Source organism: Delphinus delphis, chromosome 1, assembly GCF_949987515.2.
Source record: "Delphinus delphis chromosome 1, mDelDel1.2, whole genome shotgun sequence".
Lineage (NCBI taxonomy): Eukaryota > Metazoa > Chordata > Mammalia > Artiodactyla > Delphinidae > Delphinus > Delphinus delphis.
Window position 1 is genome coordinate 139,765,975 of NC_082683.1, and position 17,781 is coordinate 139,783,755.

General features: G+C 33.1%; 1 protein-coding gene across 5 annotated transcripts in view; it reads right to left on the minus strand.

Moving 5' to 3' along the window:
* Positions 1–17,781, minus strand: part of TRMT1L (tRNA methyltransferase 1 like) — a 35,233-nt gene that overhangs the window by 11,986 nt on the left and 5,466 nt on the right. For 4 of the 5 annotated variants that reach the window (XM_060035301.1, XM_060035296.1, XM_060035290.1 and 1 more), the window contains 8 exons: positions 16,892–17,005; positions 13,916–13,980; positions 12,156–12,285; positions 10,572–10,695; positions 10,003–10,082; positions 5,169–5,418; positions 4,557–4,769; positions 3,442–3,632 (listed from right to left, as the gene is read on the minus strand). In XM_060035301.1, coding sequence (XP_059891284.1) covers positions 3,442–3,632; positions 4,557–4,769; positions 5,169–5,418; positions 10,003–10,082; positions 10,572–10,695; positions 12,156–12,285; positions 13,916–13,980; positions 16,892–17,005 — 1,167 coding nt within the window. Of the gene's footprint in view, positions 1–3,265; positions 3,328–3,441; positions 3,633–4,556; positions 4,770–5,168; positions 5,419–10,002; positions 10,083–10,571; positions 10,696–12,155; positions 12,286–13,915; positions 13,981–16,891; positions 17,006–17,781 lie in introns of all 5 variants that reach the window. The other variant, XM_060035313.1, reaches the window with a different exon arrangement.

Sequence of the window (17,781 nt, forward strand, 5' to 3'; positions counted from 1 at the left end):
GCAAAACTATCCTTCAAAAAAGAAGGTGAAATAAAGACATTCTCAGGTAAACAAAAACTAGGAGAATTTGTTGTAGCGGACTCACCCTATAAGAAATACTAAAGGGGGTTCTTCAGGTTGAAAGGAAATTTTACAGAGTAATTTGAATCCAAAGGAAGGAATAAAGAGTACTGGAAAGGTAATTATGTGGGTAACAATGAAAGATGTGTGTGTGTCTCTTTTCTTAATTTTCTTTTAAACTCATAAATTTAAAAAATAATACTATATTATTGGATTGGGTCTGTAGATGTAATTAACATATGACAAAAATAGCACAGGAGGTGAGAGAAAAATAGAATTATATTAGAGCAAAGCTGCCACATTTTGCCAGTCTTAAGTCAGTATTAACCTGAGGTAGATCAAGATAAGTTAAAGGTATATATTATAATCCCTGGAGAAACCATTAAGAAGATAACTGGAAAAAACATAGCTAAGAAACCAACAGAGGAATTAATTTAAATGACACAGTAAAAAAATATTTAATACTATGAAGGCAGCAAAGGAGGAACACAGAAGACATGAGATACATATAAAACAAATAGTAAAAGTGCTGAAAAGCCAGACATTTTAATAACTACATTCAATATGAATGGTCTAAACACTCATCAAAAGGCAGAAACAATCAGATTGGATAAAAAAAGCAAGATCTAATAAGACACTTACAGATTAAAACTAAAAGGATAAAAAATATATTATGCAAATAGTAACTATGAGAGTGGTATTTGTATTAATATCAGACTATAGGCTTTCAGATAAATATCAGGGATAAAGACAGACATTTCATAATGACAAAAGAGCCAAAGATGATACAACAATTATAAATATATATGAATATTTTTAGATAAAATGATAGTTAAAGAAGACAGGTTGAAGAGAGCACACGCATAATAGTACAACGTAAGACAAATTTTAGAATTAAAAAATATTTAAGAAAGCTTTCTTGAAAGGATATTTGAAGCTACATGATGAAAGGGGATGCCATGATTAGGAAAAATCCTAAAATTAAGGTTAGAACATAGTATTTCAAAAGTAAATATTCCTTTGGGAAGCCAGGCAAAATAATTATGTCATATAAAAGAAGGAAAAGTTACAATAATATTTAGTAATAGAAGACAATAAAAGAATTTTGACAAGGCACTCAAACTCTAAACTTTTTAAGTATAAAGCTATAAACAGGGAGCTTTAAACATGCAAGAAATCAGAGTATTTTTTCCCCCATTTTTTCCCCTACAGACCCTCTTGACTAAACTCAGAAAGTTAAATTTAGCCAACCAACACATAATTCAAGAAATTATGGCAAGAACACTGATGATGAGCACTGAATATATTTAATGTGTGGATTATACTGGCAAAATAGAATATAAATGTTACATATAACATAAAAATGGTATAATGGACAAAAATTAGGAAGGGAAAATGGAAAATGGCAGGCTATTACCTCATTTATGTTAGCAAAAAGCCAAAGTATATTACTTAAAACCGATAAATCCAAATTACAGAAACATACACATATTTGCTACTACAAAAGTAAACATTAAAATAAACAACAGACTAGATAAGTCAGTATCTAATATAGTTAAGAGAAAAGGGCAGAAAGGACAAATACTAAAACTTTAAAAAAATAAGGAGAATATAACCATAGAAACCAAAGAAATGAGAATCATTAGACAACACTTGGCTCAACTCTATGCAAATAAATTAGAAAAGCTGAGTGAATACTATTAACCCTTTAGTGAACAAATAATTCTGATGCTAGCTAAACTGTTCCCAAGCATTGAAAAAAATGTAAAAGTTCCAAATTCTTTTTGAAGGGAATTTAAACTAATTCTAAAGCCCAACCAAAATTATTCTAAAAAGGAAAACTATATACCATCTTATTTATGATATTGAAACAGAACTCCTTTAAAAAGTTAGTAAACAGAATCCATAATAAAAGAATACTTCCTGACAGAGTAGTTTATTCTAGAAAGTCAGAACGATTTGATATTGGAAAATTTTATTATAATCAAATTAATAGATCTAAGGAGAAATACCATATAATCACCTCCACATATGCTGAAAAAACGTGACAAAATTCAACATCGTGATAAAACATAGTAAAATTGTAAATGAAGGTTACTTTCTCAACATGATAAATGATAGGTATCTCAGATTCAAGTATGAATCAGAAAGCACCAGAGGGAACTAAAACAAGGAACATGACAGGATGCCCTCCATTCCTACTATCAATTAACACTGTAGCAAAAGTATTAACTCTTGGACAAAAGAAAAGCATACTGGGTTCTTAGGAAGCTTCAGAACTGTAACAATATCTCTATCCTCCTTAATGTGATCAAGATAAACCACCAACTGGTTTATTTATTTATTTTTTGTTAAGCCAAAACAAAGGATCCAATGTCAGAACACTGAAAATAGAGCTATGAGAAGGGACTGTCTTAACAGATATTAAACAACACTAAAAGTCTTCTGTAATCAAAACAGTGGGATAGAGGTGTATGAACATCCAACCACTGGAAAAGAATAGAAAATCCAGAAACAAACTCAAATACATGTGGGATTTTAGTATAAGATAAATATGGTAGTCTCAAATCAGTGAAGACGTGAACTATTCAATGAAACATAACCTTCCTTGAATAATATAGGATAGGAAAGCTCTTTCCAACTACAGACAAAATCCAGAGTACATTAAAAGTTTGATTAACTTAACAACAGCAACAATGAAAAATTTCTGCATGAAAAGGTAAAAAAAAAAAAAAGATGCAAACACAAGTGACAAAATGAGAAAAAATATCTGCAACTATCGTATCATATCACAAGGGTTAAACTCTAGTATATAAAGGAGTTCTTAAAAATCCATATTTAAAAAATGCCAAGAACCTAACAGAAAACAATGGGCAACTCTATGTCCCAGAAAAGCAAAATAGAAACAGCTTGATGAGGGCACAAGCCACATCTTTTTCCTTGATTCCCCAGGCCTGGCATATAGTAGAGGCTCAATAAATGTTTACTGAATGAATTTTATAACTGATGGCTTTTATATTCAGTCAGAAACATGAAAATTATTTTTATAGAATTAATGATTTGAAACATCCTAGATAAAGAGGTAATCTGACTTAATGTTCCTAAAATTAGTGACACTGGAAACTAAGTTATTTCTAGATGTTTCAACAGAGGGCAGGGCTAAAGAGCATAAATTATGATGAGTAAATGATTTTAATGAACTCACACGAATGTCTTGTCTGTTGATGAAAGGAAATCCAGTATAGGAAATAAAGTTAGCACTGTAATCTTTAAAATCAAAGGACAACAATATGTATAATTAGGGATGTGATAAAGGCGTATTCATTGGAGGCTTATAGATAAATTAAACCAAATATACAGTCAAAAGAAACTTGAATTTACCTTCTACCATATTACCATCCTTCTGAAAAATTCTCTCTTCACACCACTGACAATGGATTAGGTACTGAATCTTCTTGGCTGTTTCATCTGCAGAAGTAGGCCCCCTCAAAACTCTCACAACAACCAATACAAAATGTTCCAGAGCCACTGCAAACAGTACTTCTATGCCTTTGTTACATCGGGCTGCAGCTCTGGAAAAATTTATTAAAGTTATTTTGGGAGCTTATCATTTTCCTTTGTTTGGCATTATACTGACAGTACTAACTTGGACACTAAACTATGGATGGGTTATGGGAAAATAAGGAAAATTCAATTCTTAGTAGCAGTGATTTTAAAAGATCATTACTATAACTTCTACACAAATTGAAACACAGGATATATAGGATGCTTGGCAGGATTTTAGTAACTACACATTTTCCCTTATGAAATCTTCTCAATATTCTCTGGTTTTCAGTGTCACATTGTTTCTTGTCATCACAACCATCTTCTTTCTTTTTATCTACTTTTTTCTATAAAAGCTTCCTCTAAACAATATATGTTTATTGAGTACTAACTACATGCAGGAACTGAACAGTCAGTGAAAAATGAATAAGCAAAGTCCTTGCCATTATTACTTTTATATACTTTTGGATTAAATTCTACTTGATACACCATTTATGTACTTAGTTTTCCCTCTACAGTTCTAAACTAACTTAAACTTTGTATGTATTGATTTGAATCAAGTTTATAAGCCATCATTTTTTTAAACTACATAAATAAAAGATGAAATGGACAAAAAATGATTGTTTCTAAATCTAAAAACAGGCTTTGCTTTCCCTTTTCATGGTGCTGTCCCCTACATTGTTGAAATAAACTGATTTGAAATTAACTTTCAATATTTCCTTTCTTAGTACTTTAATTATTTTAATAACATTTTAAATTGAAGAGTAAACTATTTTAGGCACAAGCTTTCAAATCAAATTCTAACTTAAGATTACCAAACAAATCAAGATTACATATATGGAATACGGAATTTGTATTTCGTGCATATTTTGAAGAATGAAATAAACACTTCTTGTAATATTATTTCGTTTTATCATATACCCAGACAAGGTACACTGTTGGCCATTTGGTACCTTGCCACTGCAGCTACAACAATTCTGGCTGCTAGCTCCTTGTAATATTCAGTTCGGACAATGTTACAGCCGTAGTGACGCCGGGCAACATGTTGTGCCTTGGCATATAAAGAACTGATATCTGTAGAAGTCACTGACACTATGCCAAGGTTTCTTATATTTCTGAATGCAGAATCAAGATAGTTCACAGATGTTCCAAAAGGGTCTAGGTGTCTAAAATCACAAAGAATACAGACATATTTAAAATCATACTAGTATCCAAAATAATACCATTGTCATTATTTCTAATGACAAAATTCCATGGATTCAAAAGGACTTCATAAATCTATTTTAAATATATAATTATGTTTTTAAAGTAAGCAATAAAATGATCATATGATAGGTTACACATGTAAAAATAAATCAGGCTTAGAGGAAATTGTCATGCCCAGGCATTTTATTTCAAATGCTAGAAAATGTTCTTACTGCTTTCCTTAGGCCAATGCCAAAAAACTTTATTAATTTAAATAAACAAACAGTGACAAACTATGTTAATTTTTAATGGCCCCCTTCCTACCCCGTCTCCTGCCAAATCCAAGTCAGTTAGAAAGTGACACAATTTTTTTCACTTACATGAAATCAAAAGATCTCAAATGCATCAGTACATTGGCATCCATTTTGGTCACCTTAATATTACCAAAGTTTTCCTCTCCTTCTTCAGGAATATCATCACTCTCTTCCTTTTCCTTACAGTCCACTACCACTTTCAGTTTGTTTAAATGGCAGTTCTCCTGAATCAACGTCACAGAGTTTTCATTCAAATCATTAATTGTAACCTTGACTGCATTCCCAAGGTGTTTTGCCCATTGTAATCCCATTATCCCTTGGGAGAAATTGGAGGAAAAATGAGTTTTTAAATTGTAATAAAGAATAAAAGTAGTATAATAATAAAGAATATAATTTTATAAATAACAAAAACAATTCTTTCAAAATCTTAATACTTTCATAAGTAATTCTTATTCTACTTTCTCACTAAAATGCCTCTGAAGAAAATTTACCACAAGAAAATGTGTCCAACAGATTTCCATTAATAGTTTGTAAAAAAACTTTTCTATAATCCATGTTCAAATAAAATATCCATGTATGTTCTTTATTTGGGCTTTGGTAGGATTTTTTTTTCTTTCTTTTTACAATGGAATACTTTTTTGAAACAAAATCTTACAGAGAAACCCAATATACAATATGAGTAAGAGTGCAGTTACTGTACTTGAAGGGAAGATGGGTAGTTGGAACTCCTCCTGCTGAAGTTTACCCTAATGCACCAAAATATGAAAACAACTTTCCTGGATCAGTGCTTTTCAAATACTGCACAACAGCATCATTGTGAATGAAAAAGAACAACTTTGTATGTGTAAGCAAATGACCAAGAGGAATTGAGACCAAGAGGGCCCTTCTCACAGGCTTTCTATTCCTATTGGACTTGAGTCATAAGGGACATTCACTACACAGTGGGAGATGGTGACACAAGCCTAGCCAATATGGAGTAGAAAAAGCCCTATTTACGGGAAGTATTAACCATCTTCTCCCTACATGTGCTTCATAAATGTAAAAAGTTAGCATTTACTATGTGCCATGGTCTTTACATACATTTTCCTACTCTTACAACAAGCTTGTGAAGTAAGTTCCAATATTCACATTTTATATTTATTTATTTGGCTGCGTTGGGTCTTAGTTGTGGCAGGTGGGCTCCTTATTTGCGGCTCACCAGCTTCTTAGTTGTGGCACGTAGGCTCCTTAGTTGCAGCAGGCAGGCTCCTTAGTTGCGGCTCACTGGCTCCTTAGTTGTGGCATGTGAACTCTTAGTTGCATCATGCATGTGGGATCTAGTTCCTGGATGAGGGATCAAACCTGGGCCCTCTGCATTGAGAGCGCAGAGTCTTAACTACTGCACCACCAGGGAAGTCCCTATCCACGTTTCAGAGATGGGGAAACATGCAAAATGACTGCTATGAGCTTGATTTTAGTTTACCAAGGCACATTAAAAAGAAAAGGCTGAGAAGATCTTACTTAAATGATAGTTTTAGGGATTTCAGGTAAAAAAAAGAGTAGTTCATTGCATCATTATTTACAGTAGCCAAGACATGGACACAATCTAAGTGTCCACAGATGGATGAATGAATAAAGAATATGTGGTATATATATATATATACACGTATATATATATATATATATACGTGTATATATATATGTGTGTGTGTATATATATATATATATACCCAGTGGAATACCATTCAGCCATAAAACAGAAGGCAATCCTGCCATTTCAGACAACATGGATGGACCCTGAAGGCAGTATGCTAAGTGAAATAAATCAGAGAAAGACAAATACTGTATGATCTAACTTACATGTGGAATCTAAAAAAACCAAACTCACAGAAATGGAGATCGGATTTGTGGCTGCCAGAGGTGGAGACTGGAAGGGTGGGAGAACTGGGTGGATATGGACGGGTACAGACTTGCAGTTATAAGATAAATATGTTCTGGGGATATAATGTATAGCAGGGTGATTATAGTTAATGATACTGTACTGTTTATTGGAAAGTGACTAAGAAAGAAGAACACAGAAGTTCTCATAAAAACGGAAAGAAAAATCTGTAACTATGTGAGGTGATAGATGTTAATTTTTTTTGGTGATCATTTTACAATATATACATATCATTATGTTGTATATCTAAAACTTATACAATGTTATATGTTGATTATATCTCAATAAAACTGGAGGAAAAAAAAAATGACTCCACTATCAAGAAACGTATACAGTACCCAGTCTAGGATAGACATTTAATAAATTTTATTGAATGTAAAAAGAGAGAGAGAGAGAGAAGTTGTGTCAGGGAAAATGCTGGGAAATAAATCTGGAAAAGTAGATTGGGTCAGATTATAGAGGATATTAAATTGCAATCTGAGAAGCTGAACTCTATTTAGACAATAAAGATGCATGATTTTTTTGACTGAGAAGTAACATTATCAATTCAGTGTTTCAGAGGAAGGGCTGTTTGCAATAGCATACAAGACAGAATGGGTGGGAGAGATATCATTGCCAAAAATCATTACATTGGTGGATATGGAATGGAAAAGGAGTATGAGTCATAATAAAAAAGAATAATTAGAACAGATCGGTGGTTGAGTGTATGTGGGGACAGTGGCAGAAAAAGGAGTAAAAATTGATTCAAATTTAAAATACGACTGGTGGGACTTCCCTGGTGGTCCAGTGGTAAAGAATCTGCCTTCCAATGCAGGGGACGTGAGTTCGATCCCTGGTCGGGGAACTAAGATCCTACATGTCGCGGGGCAACTAAGCCTGCGCGCCACAACTACTGAGCTCACCCACCTCTACTAAAGAGCCTGCGTTCTGCAAACTACAGAGCCTATGTGCTCTGGAGCCCACGCCACAACTAGAGAAGAGAAAACCCGCATGTCACAACTATAGAGAAGCCTGCGTGCCACTACGAAGAGCCTGCGCACCACGAGTGCCGCAACAAAATATCCCACATGCCGCAGTGAATATGCTGCATGCTGCAACAAAGACCCAACCCAGCCAAATAAACAAATATTAAAAAAAAAAATCCAACTGGCTCAGAGGATGTGATCAGCTTAAAATCACTACTTCATCACTTTTACCATATTTACAGAGACATTACTGATGATGATGATGATGGTAGTAGAAGTGGTAATAATACAATAATGATGATACTGAGTACTTTTATAGCATTTGCTATATACCAGACACTGTTTCAATTTCTTTACATGTATTAATTTACCTAATCTTCACATTATTTTATGGTGGGTACCCTCCTTTAGATAGATGAGGAAACTGAAGCATAAATTTCCTGTGGTTAGACAGCTAACACGTTATAAAGCTGGGATTTGAATGCAGCCAGTTTGATTCCACAGTCCATGTTTTTCACCACTAGTTCTCCCTGAGGAGAGGAACATGAGAGCTAAGTCATGCTTTCATCCCATTGGTACAAACTTCCCAAGAATACACTCCTATAACCTTTAAGAAGTAAGATGTGGATTAGGTACAAGTGGCTTCTTAGAAATTTTCTACTTTTTCCATTATCTTTTCTCTACTGTTAAGTCCTTTTGGGAAAAATGTTCTCAATCTTTAAAATTTCACCTTACCCCACTGCCTAATGACTAAGCAATATTTACTGCATTACAAAAAAGAGACAACCAAATACCAACTGATAGCTGATTGCAGTAAATATGTATTCTTGCAAAAAAAAAAAAAAATCCTATCTGAATCTGCAAACCTGAAGATCCAACTACCAATTTACAGAAATACGAGAGACAGAGGAACCATGTGATGGTTCATCTTATATGAACCATGGTGATGCAATCAGCAAAAATCTAGACTGTGGGAAACTCTACAGGGCAAATGACCTGTTATATCAACAAATAATTATCACACATACACACAAAATGATGGAAATTAATATAGATTAAGAAGAGACTTAAGAGACATACTAAACAACTGAAATATATAGTCTTTGTTTGGATTCAGATTTGAATTTAAAAAAAATTATGAAATAGGTATATCTAAACATTTGATGACATTAAAGAATTATTCTTAATTTTTTAGGTGTGATATGGTATATGGGTTTTAATTGTAAAAAGTCCTTGTCTTTTACATATCCCATTGAAATATTTACGGATGAAATGATCTGTGATTTGTTTCAAAATAATGGGGATATAGAATGGAGGAATGAGGTATGAGGGAAAGTGCATGGGAATACATATATAAGACTGAGTATGAATTGGTAATTTCTGAAGTGAGTGATGGATATAAAGGGATTCATTTATTATATGCTCTACTTTTGTATATATTTGAAAATTTTCCATAATAAAAAAATTTACCTTGGATCTTTTTTTTAATATCAAAATATTTTGCTACATATGATATCCATATAAATTTCCTAAGAAAAGATACTGTACCAGAAGGTGGGCAAAAGGTACTTTTTATCTTCCAATTATAAGATAAATAAGTACTAGGGATGAAATGTACAACATGATGACTATGTATAGGTAACACTGTTATATAGGAACATCAAGAGGGTAAATGCTAAGAGTTCTCATCACAAGGAGAAATATTTTTTCTTCTTTCTTTTCTTCTTATGGTATTGTATCTACATGAGATGATGGATGTTAGCTGAACCTACTGTGGTAATCATTTCACAATATATGTAAAGCAAATCATCATGCTGTACACCTCAAACGTGTACACCTGTACAGTGATGTATGCCAATTATTTCTCAATAAAACTGGGAAAAAAATCTCTTCAGGTTCACATGATATAAACAAACCCTTAGTTTTCAAAGTGGCTAACCAACAAGAAAAAAAAGGGAAAGAAAAGATACTGTACAGATCTGATAAAGTGGGGTTCCAAAAAGGCTTCATTACTTACCAGTAGCTCCAAAGGCATCTAGACATTCCAAAGGTTTTCGTTCCTTAGCCAAAGCAGCCAGTGTACAGAATATTAGCTGCCTAGAAGAAAGTATAACAATCAAATAATTTTACGGCACCATGGTTTCATCATTGTAGATTTTATTTTAAGAATAGTGAGAAATGGGGCTCCTATTTACTATGCAAACTATTTTGGAAAGAGACCTAATATTATATTCCTTACTTAACAGTACAAGAACTAAAAATCTGTGAAATTAAACTACAAATCAAATTGGGTTTTATTAACAAGTATTCACGATGAATAATGATTTTATAAATAAAACTTGCCCACAAACTTGCCCGACATGTTCATTTAATTATATAAAGTTAGACCTGTTTTACTCTCTGAGAAAGAAATTGGTTTGGCAGAAAAATAAAAGAGAGAAAACAATCATTCTGAGAAAATGCTAAAATAAATGATTTTCAATCTATACCTAGTTTTGTTTCAATATTTTAAAACAAAAAGATTAGGAAAAGGTACATCTGTAATTATTTGAAACATCCCATAACCCTGTTTTCAATTTATCTTACCGATTTAGCTTCATTTTGGGATTAAAATAGGAATCTGTTTTCTGAGGTACAGAATAGTTGGGACAAACTTGTACATCTGTGTCTGACTCTTTCAAAATTTCATTAGGTGGTTTGGCAGCAGAAGCTAAAATTACAAAAAAAAAAAAAAGATTTCCAGTGAAATACAAAATAATTCTAAATATCAAAAACAATATACATTAAAAAAATAACCTTCCTTTATAATATTTCATGTTAATGAAATCAGTTGAGTAGATGCCAAAAAAGTCCCCCCAAACTGACCTACCTAGCACTGTCTCTGGAAAAGAGTAGTACTCAGTTAAGTATTTGGTGAATTAAAGTTTGTCAGCTTAAAATCTTAACTGTCTAGCACATCAATATATCTGTATACCTAGTTAAGAATAATCAACCTAAGATAGTACAAAATCCTAAAATACCTTTATTACTCATCAAACACTACATTGTGTTTATATAGGTTGGTTGCTAAATATATTTTATTGTGGTTTAAACATTAGAAAATTAACCTTTCTGTGTAGTTACATTCCATTAGCCGGCATGGATAACTAAGAGTCACTATATTTCCTGAATGTGCTTGACTTCAGAACACTTTCTCATAATTATGATTTTAAATCACAAATTATATTCAAACAGCTATAAGCTAATGTAAAAAAATTATTCTACATTTAATATACATTAGAATCATTTAGCTATAAACCCAAATGAAACAGTGATGTGTTTGTGTGAATATATTTTAAATATTTAAGAAAGGAAACATATGTAATATGTGTGGGGGAAATATAATTGAGATTCTCTATGTTTGGATTTCTTGATAACATTACTATCAGAATGTTAACTAAATGGGAACCATATTTCCCTTTCTACAATGCCAAATAAAAGTAATCTTTTCTAGTGTTGTGTTATATATCTTTCTATACTCAACAGTGTCAAGTCACATATCTCACAAGATCAGCCTTTCTCAAACCAGGTTCTGTGAACAAATTAAGCCCTTCAAATAATTATTTTAGTGACTTTTTTTTTCAATTCTTAAAGGGAAGGTCCAGAGTACCATTCTAGATGTATAAGAGAGAAGTTAATTCATTACATATAATGGATGCCTTAGGGCAGGAGGGCTTAATTCTTAATTCTTGAGAAGGAACTGTCTCAGTATTAACAAGCTACTAATAACTCGATATCACTCAGGATAATAAAGAGTCTTTATATATCACTCTACCTCCTTTTTCCAGTGTTTTTTGATAATAAGTATAACACAGTTATTGGTACAGGAGCCGTCATTCGTAATAAAATTCTATAGTCTTTCATTAAGATACCTATATTTACTTGAACATCAGTTACTTTTTTCTACGCATATTTAATATCTATCCCAGATATTAAATATATCTGTTAAATTGAGAACAGTTGAATATTGTTGGGAGTCTCACGGAAACAAAACAAAACCTGACAGATTAGTAGTTAACTAAATGATTTGGTTAAGTCACTGTATTTTGTCTGCTTGATATCTGAAAAGAATAATTAGACCATTGTTTAAGAATTTAATTATTAACATGTTAATGAGATTGCTCAACTTACCAGCAATATACGTGGATTTAGTCTCTCCTTTATTCACATGGCGCCTAACATGTCCTAGCATATCCGTCCTTCTGGTGATTGTTGCTGAACAAATAATACAATGATAATGGGCTCCCATTTTACTGGATATCTATCAAACAGAGTATTTAATTTAAATACATAAATAAGTTACTAAGACAATGAAATAAAAGTTTATTTAATGTTGTAAATTTATGTATGTTAGTGTATTTAGGGTTTAACGTATAGAAGATAGTATTCATTTTGCCATGTGACTTTGAAAGGATTTTTACTTCCTTACCTATATTTACATATGCTTTTTAATCTTACTTTACAATAGGCCACAAGTTTAATTTCTTAGTTTTTTCCATTCATTCTAATCAGCAAATAACTGTACTCTATCTTCTATAAGCAGCACTTAACAAACGGTATGACACTAGCAGCAATGTGCTGGTAGATGTATAGCAACTGGCTCTCCAGGAAAATAAAGCCCTGATTTGTAGTGTCTGCAGCTGTCTGTGGTTTACGTACTCTACCATGGCCGATGTCAAGCTACAACCGTGACATCTGAAGCTACCAATGGGACATCACTGAATGTGAATTTGGGAAGAGATGTGCAATATCATACCAGAGAACACTGCCACCGTGCAGATACAGAATACATAAATAACGTTAAGAGCACAGGTAAAAGTAAAATGTAAAATAAATGGGAAGTAGTGAGTTGTGAGTATTCATTAACTTTGTTTTTAATATAATTTATTTACTTTTAAGTTTATATAATTTAATTTTTGATGATGGCCACATTTAACAACGAGCTTTCAAGATTTCTGGAAAATTGAGCTAGTTCTAGCACACTACTAAATGTTAGAGACAGGATAAAAAGTCTATTTTTCCAAGTAAAAATTCTCACTTTATAGTTCCTCATTTAGCTAAGAACAAAACCACCACTCCAACAGCTCTTCCTGCTTTTGATGCCTTTTTACTCTTACGTCCTGTTTACTCGGGATTATAGAGCAAGGAGAGAATAGTCAAGAACATTGCGCAAGGTTCCTTATGGCATTGTGGTTATCATATTCAAAACTGATAGGGTTAATGGACTAAGCATTATTCTAACTACTTAAGAAATGTTTGTCCCCCCCCCCCCCGCCGCCAGTTCTTTACTTTTTTTAGTGACTTGAAAGGAAAATTAATAATGAGGACCCATTAAACTAATATGCATTCAGGATAGTGTCACTATAAAATATTTTACAATTTGTATTCCCCAAAGGTCAAATCTATCCTAAAAGTAAACACACGTACTTTAAAAAAAAAGTTAGTGAGATTTCAGAAAGTTTCTTCCTTCTGTCCTTTGACAAAGTAAGAGGAAGAACATAGGGAGGATGAGTATGAATCGACACATATTAAGATATTTACTAACCCACAGAAATTAAAGGCTCTTATTCCATGATCAAAATTTATTTTGAAAGAAAAAAAATTACTATTTAAAAATCTCCATTCCAAAATTAGTAAGTGGGTTAATTTTCCTTTTGAACACAAGAGAGCAGGTGATCTGACTGAAATTAAAAACTTTAAAATGAAAAGTTCAATACAGCAACTTCTTTCATACATTTCATATTTTTCCTACTATGGTAATCTGAAAGCCCTTGTAAACAAAATCTTAAACTCATTGCTGAATATGCACATTTTAGTCGTAAAGCAACTCAAAATTGCACTTTCTTTACGGACAGCTAAGTCTAAAAAAAACAAATCTACCATGTGATTACCTGTTCTCCAATAATGTTTGGTTTCACTGGTCGACAAGGTAAGTGACAGATGCACATCCTGTAACCTAGAATGAAGAATGAAGAATTGCTGCTTGTCTATCACTGTTCATTAAGTATTCAGTTATTATTAAAAATTACTAGCAAATTTTATTTTATAAGAATAATTGAGATTATTCTTATATTTGTAATGTCATAGTTTATTTGAATGAGATTGCCTTAGTTTTATGTACTTGCTGTATATGACATAGTATAAAAACAAACACAGGAGGATCTAGGGTCAAAACCTGGTTCTGCCAAAAATATCTGTGTTACCTTGGTTTAGTCATTTAGCTTCTTTGGGACTCAGTTTTATCGTCTTTCTGCCATCTTGACTTTTTCTTAGGCTTCATCTTCTCTGCCTTATGCTGCATTTACCATTATACAGCCTCTTCTTCATTTATGATACAGCACTATCTTAGTTCTCTTCCCATCTTTCCTACTTAATCTTCTTTACAGATTCTTTTCCCTCTCTCATACTCGAAAATGTAGATTTTCTATATGCTTGATGTGCTACAAAAATTTTTTCTCATTTCCTTGGTAACTGTAGTACCTTTCATGATTGCAACTATCTCCCCTGTGAGAAGGAATCCCAAATTATAGCTCTCTTACCAACTCATTCCTGAGGGCCAGACCTCTACTTTCAATTGCCTATTGAAGACATATGACTGGTTATTTCAAAACCTACTGTCGGGAATTCCCTGGTGGTCCAGTGGATAGGACTCCACGCTTCCACTGCAGGGCACATGGGTTTGATCCCTGGTCCCTGTTCGGGGAACTAAGATCCCACAAGCCGTGTGACGCAGCCAAGAAAAACAAAAACAAAAACCCAACAACAACAGAACTCCAAAAAACCTACTGTCAAGGACTAGAATTTTCACTTCCTCTTGAACCAGGTCTCTTTTTCACCTTTTTAATGAATGATAATGCCTTCCAGTTACTCCCAATTCAAAAACTAAGTTATCTTTAACTCCTTTCTTCTCATACTTTACATCCAATCATTTATTTGTATATGTTGAAGTGTCTCAGGACTCAGACCTTGGACAACAACTTTTTCCCACCTATATGTACTCTTAAGGTTATCCCACCCAGTCTTACGGCTTTAAATACCATCTATATTCTGACAACTCCCAAATATGTATCTCTAGCCCAAACCTTTTCCCCAAAGTCTAGATTCATGTAGCCTCCAGGCTACTTGATATCTCCACTAGATGCATCTCAACATCTGCATGCCTAAATCTGAGGACCTGTCCTTCTTTCTCATACCTAATGCAGTCTTCTCCATCCCAGTAAAGGACAACATTTTTCTAGTTGCTCAAGTCTCAAACACAAGCATTCTTGGCTTTTTCTACCTCATCTCCCTTCTATTCCTTCAGCAGATCTTATTCAACATATTTGCCAACTACTTTGAAGCCTGCTCACAAAGACAAAATCATGTTCACCATCTACCAGATGACCACCATGTGAAGGAACCCAACAACCTAATGTACATGACAGAGTAAAGCAATACTATGAGCCATCAAAGAGAAAAGAATAACTTGGACGAGGGAGACCAAACCTAAAGATTAAACAATGGCTTAAATACAGCAAACAAAAGAGACCTTTGTAAATGAAATGAGATCTTTCTTTTTTGATAAGAAGTCAATATGGTTTACTATACATTCTTATAAATAATTAAACATAAGACATATGGCTTCTGAATTAGTCTCTAATTCCCTTTTCTCTAAGTAATTAGTGATAATCTAAGAAAATAATTCTGGTATAGTTCTGGCTTCTTTTTTGGGGTGTCTTATAATGGCTATTTCATTCAGTCTGGTTGAAACCCCAGATAAGCACATTTAACAATGACTATACTTATATAATCATATATAAATATAAGTATATACATGTTTAAGATTGATATTTAGGGCTTTTTGGGGGGGGTACTTTTTGTTTTTATCCCATATATTGCTATTTTCATTAGTAGTTTACCATGGAAATCCTTCCAAGTAAACTGGTATAGATGTAATATACTCTTTTCAATGGCTGCATAATATTTCATGGTATGTATGTACCATGTACCATGAGCATAATTTATTCAATCTCTTATTTTAGTTCCAAGTTTTTGTCACTAAGCACATGCTGCAATGAATAGTCTTGTACACCTATCCTTGTGTATTGCTGCTTTTACTCCTAGGAAAGAGTGCCTGGTGGATGAATATTTTAAATTTTTTAAATGTTGCCAGGTCTCTTTCCAAAAATGCTGTAATATATAATTCACTAACTCAGAATCTAATAATTCACTGTCTCTAAGAAGTATTTTAACTTGGTAAGATGTTGTTTTTTGTTCTTCAACTTTATTCATTTCGTTATATGAGTCCTCTCGTTAAACTTACTCCCTCAAATTGTGTCATTTTTGTCACTATTACAATTGGTTTTTTCTAATTTCCATTTATCTAGAGTAGAGAGACTCTGATCAATCTTGTATCTCACCACTGTTCCAAATACTCTCATCAACTGGCTTTTTTAAGCCATCAGCAGAAAAAAAAAGATGTTTCTTCTTTTTTCCAATGTTCATACCAATTATTTTATTTTCTGTTTTACTACATTTATTATATCTTCAAAAATATGTGTAAAATTATAGTTGTTCTAATATAAAAGGAAAAGTATAACTTATTAAAACATGGTTCAATAAGTAATGTGGACCTTCAGCACCAAGCAGGTACCCCGTACAGAAGAGATGCTTAATAAATGTTTGCCACACTAAACTATTGGTGTCACATCTATCTATTGCCTAGAGAGCTATATGGTCTTTTATTAATAAATACATTAAAAGAGGGGCATTAATCCTTCATAATTTTAAACTGAAAATATTTGATTATGTTTTCATTAAAATTCCAAAACTGGTACCAAATCTTTAATTTCATTTACATCACTTTTAGCAAGCACAAAAATACTAACCTTCAAATTCAACTGAGACTTTCCAGTGTAAATTTTGAAGGTGACGATGAAGCTTATGACTATTACAAGCTCTGAATTTTTCCTTGGGGCACAATGGACAAGCCTGTTTGTTTCCTGTTAAAGGAAAAGGAACTAATAAAGCGGAGAATATACTAGTTGTTAATGCTTAAATTTAGCTACAAAAGAAGTAACGGGGAACCTCTCTTGCCTCTGCCCTTTACCCCCCAAAACACACACTCACACACCTTAGATAATATCTTTCTTAACATTAGGGAGAAGTCATTCCTGCCTCAGCAGGTACTTAACAATAGTTGTTTTAGCACATGGTCAGTGACTTATTTTTTTACCTAAAACTCTCCTCTCTGTGGCTAGCAGATATCCTTGTTGCCACTGGGAGCTGAGGAAGTGATAAACTACATGATATCCCTCCAGCCAAAGTGCCTGCCAGAGAGAATGTCATTCTGTACTTTGGGCAGGAGAAAAGGCAGCAGTTGTCACACTCTCAGAGGGCTAGGAGCTGAGCAGAGAGCATAAGTATCTGCTCTGATACTCTTCTACTCTAGCAGCAACAAAAATAGTTAATGTGCGGAGTTAGAAAAATGGAAGAAGGAAGTGGAAGGAGTACCTTGGATCCTATATAATTGCTATTCTGAGACTGGGGTCATGGTTACAACCACTGTATCCTATTACTAAATTTGTAAGTTCTTCCTTCTTTATTAACATATTCTTGGAAAGATTATGTATTAAATAAGTTTTATTTAATTAGAAATGTAATGTACCTTAATAAAAACTTTGATAGTATACAAGAGACTTAAAATCTCAAGTCCAGGTTTAAAGCAATAAAATATACAGAAATAATAACTCAATTTTTAATCCAACAAATATCTTTC